Consider the following 4077-nt stretch of genomic DNA (forward strand, 5'->3'; position numbering starts at 1 on the left):
TATTTCCTTTTCCTTTGTATGTTTAAGTTGCACCAGATCTGTTTTTCCCTTTGTCAGTAAGACATAAAAACAAATCTGCCCTTTCCCTTGGTCCTAAAGTCTAAAATTTTTGTCTGTCTGTCTCTTGGGTTGGCTGCTTTACTTACACTCCCCTCCTACAACTTCCCTCAGTCCCAATCCAAGCCTACACTCTCTAGTTAGGCCGTATCATGCAGCTGTGGTCTAAATATCTCACCCCACTCTTCTCCCATGTCCCTCATCTCATGATTTTGCCAAGTATCCATATTCATTCTCCATCCAGTGAGGGTGCAAATTCCCTCAAACAGCTTTTCCCTGGGAAGCGATGAATGTATGTAGTCCTAAAGAACATGTTACCACAGCAACTAGATATGGGGAATGCAAACAAGAAATTAAATCCTATCGAACATTAACAAAATAAACTTGGTTTAGTACCGTGCAGCCTCAAGGAACACGAAGGGAAAGCAAAAGCCCTGCTGATGTTTGTGTCTTGCCTCCCCAGGGAGCCAGTGTTACACAAGTCTCAAAGTCAGGTTCAGATGGGATGGCTTTGGAGAAAAGGTGGTGGATTTTGCCAGGTGTTCGGGTCTCTCTCCCCTGGGAACTGCCATGCGGTGATCTTTTAGCACGTGCATTGGCATTCACTGCAAACTGTTTGAGTGGGCATCGCATGCTTTGCTGAAAAGTAACTGAGAAATAACTGTGTGTAAGAAACAGGTTGGGGCCTTTAGCACTCTCTATGTCTATTGACTGGGATATTTTTTTCGAAGACAGTTGTCATCTCCACATTCATGTTGAACAATCTATATGAACCCTTTTTCATCAGTTTTTGGCATACACAGTGATGTCAAGGTATATCAGATGGCACTTCATCCTTCCCTAGAGGGACAGACACTGTTTCTCTTCCATTCTTAAATGTTTGATCGTGGGAGGTGCTGAGTACTGCCATTGATAAGAGCATGTTCAAGCTCTAGCTAGAGGAGTGCCAAATCATACAATACCCCATCTGTAATGCCAGGCATTCTTTCTGGTAATACATCAGTTGAGCTCTCAGTTCTTCAGTAATTAGTTGTACATCTGTGAGCAACTGTCCATCTGATTTATTATCCGAGCAGCTATTGAAATACAGAACATTGCCCCGTTTAGCCTCGGGATTGAAAGTTATGGTGTGCTAAAGTTGTGTTTAAAATGTAATAAAACTGACTGTATATAAACAAATTACAAGTTTATGGGACACTGTATTTTAAAGTTCATAAATTTAAGGTGGTTGAGCATCACTTAATGCATATGAATATATTTTTAATTGCTGTCTTCTTTTATTTAGTAAGAAGATTAAACGCTGTCCTGGAAAATAACTTGACTGTAGTGAAGAAGACTAGTGGAAAAGTGAATGTAAGTATTTCACAGCATTCCTCAATTATTTATGTTTGCAAACCATTGACACTGGTGATATTATAAATCATGCTAAATTGGCAGCGTAATTTACCATATAGACCACTTTTAGTATGGCAAGAACGCTAGATCTGAGCGTTGTGCATGTGTGTGTGAGGTATAATATGCCTGTTGCGTGGGTTTCAGTATGGGCCTGTAGGCTATACATACCTGAATGTTTTTAATGGGGCCACGTGGTATTAGTTATTTGTGTGCTTATGAACTGTTCACAGGAAAAATGTCAACATGAAGTTGTCACTAAGTGCCCTTAAAAGGGAGAAAAAAAAAAAACCACTGCCCCTCTACAAATACCATGGGGACCCTTAAATTCTGTAATGTGGACATATTTTCCATTTCCAGAGGAATTTAGTCTAACTTGGAATAATGCAGCCAGTATACAGTATTTTTCTGTATACTTGCCCCAAAGATGTGAGTTTATAGTAGAAGAAGATTGCCCTGTGGATTGGCAATTCAATTTAGAGTGAAATACAGCGGCTGCAAGTTCCAGGCTAAGTGCATCATTGCTCACTTGAGGTCACTTTTTCAAACCTGGAGTCAATAGTTCTCTAACAATAAGAGCTTTGGTTCATTTTCTAGACCCTTTTGAAACTGTTACTTTGCTGGTGAATACCCCATTATTTTTCTTAAAGTAATTGCTTTCCCTAGCTGTATTTCATAATAATGTGAACTCCCTAACTGTGTGCATGCACATGCGTATACGTACATATATATTTGTGTGTGAAGCAAAGCCATATCTCTGCAAGCCATACCCCAGGAGGCTTTGAGTGGCTCTGGTGTGCAGGGTAGCGATAGTCATGAACTTTTAGCTGCCACGGATGCGTTCCAGCATTTTTTCATATTACATTTTTCCCACGATCTCACCTTCCATTTCCCAGAGCCTGCCTGATGAGTTTGGAAGCAGTCAACTAAGCCTTTCCAAATGCTGGATAAAGTACAGAATTCTTGACTTAGATGTCAAATAGGACGGTGATCCTGTCTTAAATATCTAACAAGCTGGGATAGTTTTAATTTTAGCCTTTGGGCTTTTATAAACTTGTTTTCTAAAATTGCCAACTGACCAATAGTACGGAAACAGTGAGATACTGCAGGAACACTGCAAAATGCTGTCTGGCTTATGTAGAGTTGTCTATTGATACAGGCTTGCTTGAAATGAAGATCCTCAGATTTGACAACATTGTACCTAAGCTAACGATTCACAGACTAGGCTGTGCATTGACTCTCTACATTACTGGTATCTGGCCCAGTTTGAAACCTATATAGGCTTAGAAGATATAAAACCAAATCCTTAAAACCTTCTGGTGTGTATTGAACAAAACAAAACAAAATTTGAAGGCATTTACTGGGACCAGTCACTTCAGTTGCTTCAGGGTCCTAAAAGTACCTCTCAAGTGACCATGTTCAGGCCAGTGGCACTTCTTGAACAATTCCATCTGTGTGTGACGAGTTTGGACATGTAAAAGGTTTTCTTGAGTTACTTTCACGTTATTCTCATCAACTCGATCTTCAGCTGTTTCTCCTGGGAAACTTGGGAATAGGTACTGTGACCTTCAGTTCCCATTTTCTGTGAAATACGAAGAATATTTGGGGGTTGGTTGTAGGTTTTTTTGGTGTCTGTTTAGCAGGAGAGCACCATTTGAGTATGGGTTGAATTGTAAAAGATACCTGCCCAGTTAAAATGTCTTTTCCTATATGTATGTATGTGAAAACAAATGAAAGAGATGAAGTAGAGCTGTATTTCAGGAAGTTGGGTAGTAGACTATTGACAACGTGATTATTAGCTGGTCATGAAACTGGCAGAGGAATACACACATCCCCATGGAGAGATGGATGCTAGCACTGTGTCCTCGATGTAAAAATTAATGTTATCTCCAATAGATGTTATTTTTCTGATATTTTAATTTTGTGCATGTGTAGACTGAGCTCCCAAATGGAAACATTCTTCTTGATCTGGCTGTTGCAGCTATCTGATATTAAAATTACAGATTTATCTTTCTAAAATTGAATAATTTTCAAAAATTATTGGCCTCACCTTGGCTGGGATTTCTGCAGTAACACCAAATTAACAAGTTTATGTGGAGAGGAGAAAATACCTTTTCGTGTCTACTTTTGGTTTTGTATCACAGAAGGGACCATGAAGACATTCTCATATAAAAAGTCATCAGAGCCTGAGAGAGGGAACAAAGCACTTAATGGGAACCGAGGGGAGCAGTGGCTTTACCTGCAGTCACTCACAAACTGGAGGTAGAGCCCTGGAACTATGAAATCCAGCACCTCCTCTTACAATCAGCCAGTTTGATGTGTAGCACATCCAGAGATACTTATTTTAAAAGTTTGGTTTAGACAAAATTGAAAAGTAAATCTGAAACTTGCGTTTGAATACACTGTAATGGTTTGGTAGGATAGCTGGTAAGATTTTGGCTTTGGTTACCTGTAAAGCCAGAAAGTGGAATAAACTCTTCCTCATTCTCTTCCAACAAATTTCTGGACTGACTTTCCATAGAGCTGAAAGCCAAAGCTGGGATGCTGGAGGAATCCAGTGAAATGTTGACTTGCTGTGTTTCTTCTCCTGGTGAAGAGGAGAGAGGAGATGGGCAGAGCAAGGTGGGG

General features: G+C 40.0%; 1 protein-coding gene across 1 annotated transcript in view; it reads left to right on the plus strand.

Annotated features, from left to right (window-relative positions):
* Positions 1-1337: 1337 nt before the first annotated feature.
* Positions 1338-4077, plus strand: part of PLXNB2 (plexin B2) — a 117983-nt gene continuing 115243 nt past the window's right edge. The window contains exon 1 of the mRNA XM_009638163.2: positions 1338-1410. Within this exon, the coding sequence (XP_009636458.2) occupies positions 1409-1410 (2 nt within the window). The 5' untranslated portion in view covers positions 1338-1408. The remainder of the gene's footprint in view (positions 1411-4077) is intronic.

Source organism: Egretta garzetta, unplaced genomic scaffold, assembly GCF_000687185.1.
Source record: "Egretta garzetta isolate BGI_Z169 unplaced genomic scaffold, ASM68718v1 scaffold64, whole genome shotgun sequence".
NCBI classification, from domain to species: domain Eukaryota; kingdom Metazoa; phylum Chordata; class Aves; order Pelecaniformes; family Ardeidae; genus Egretta; species Egretta garzetta.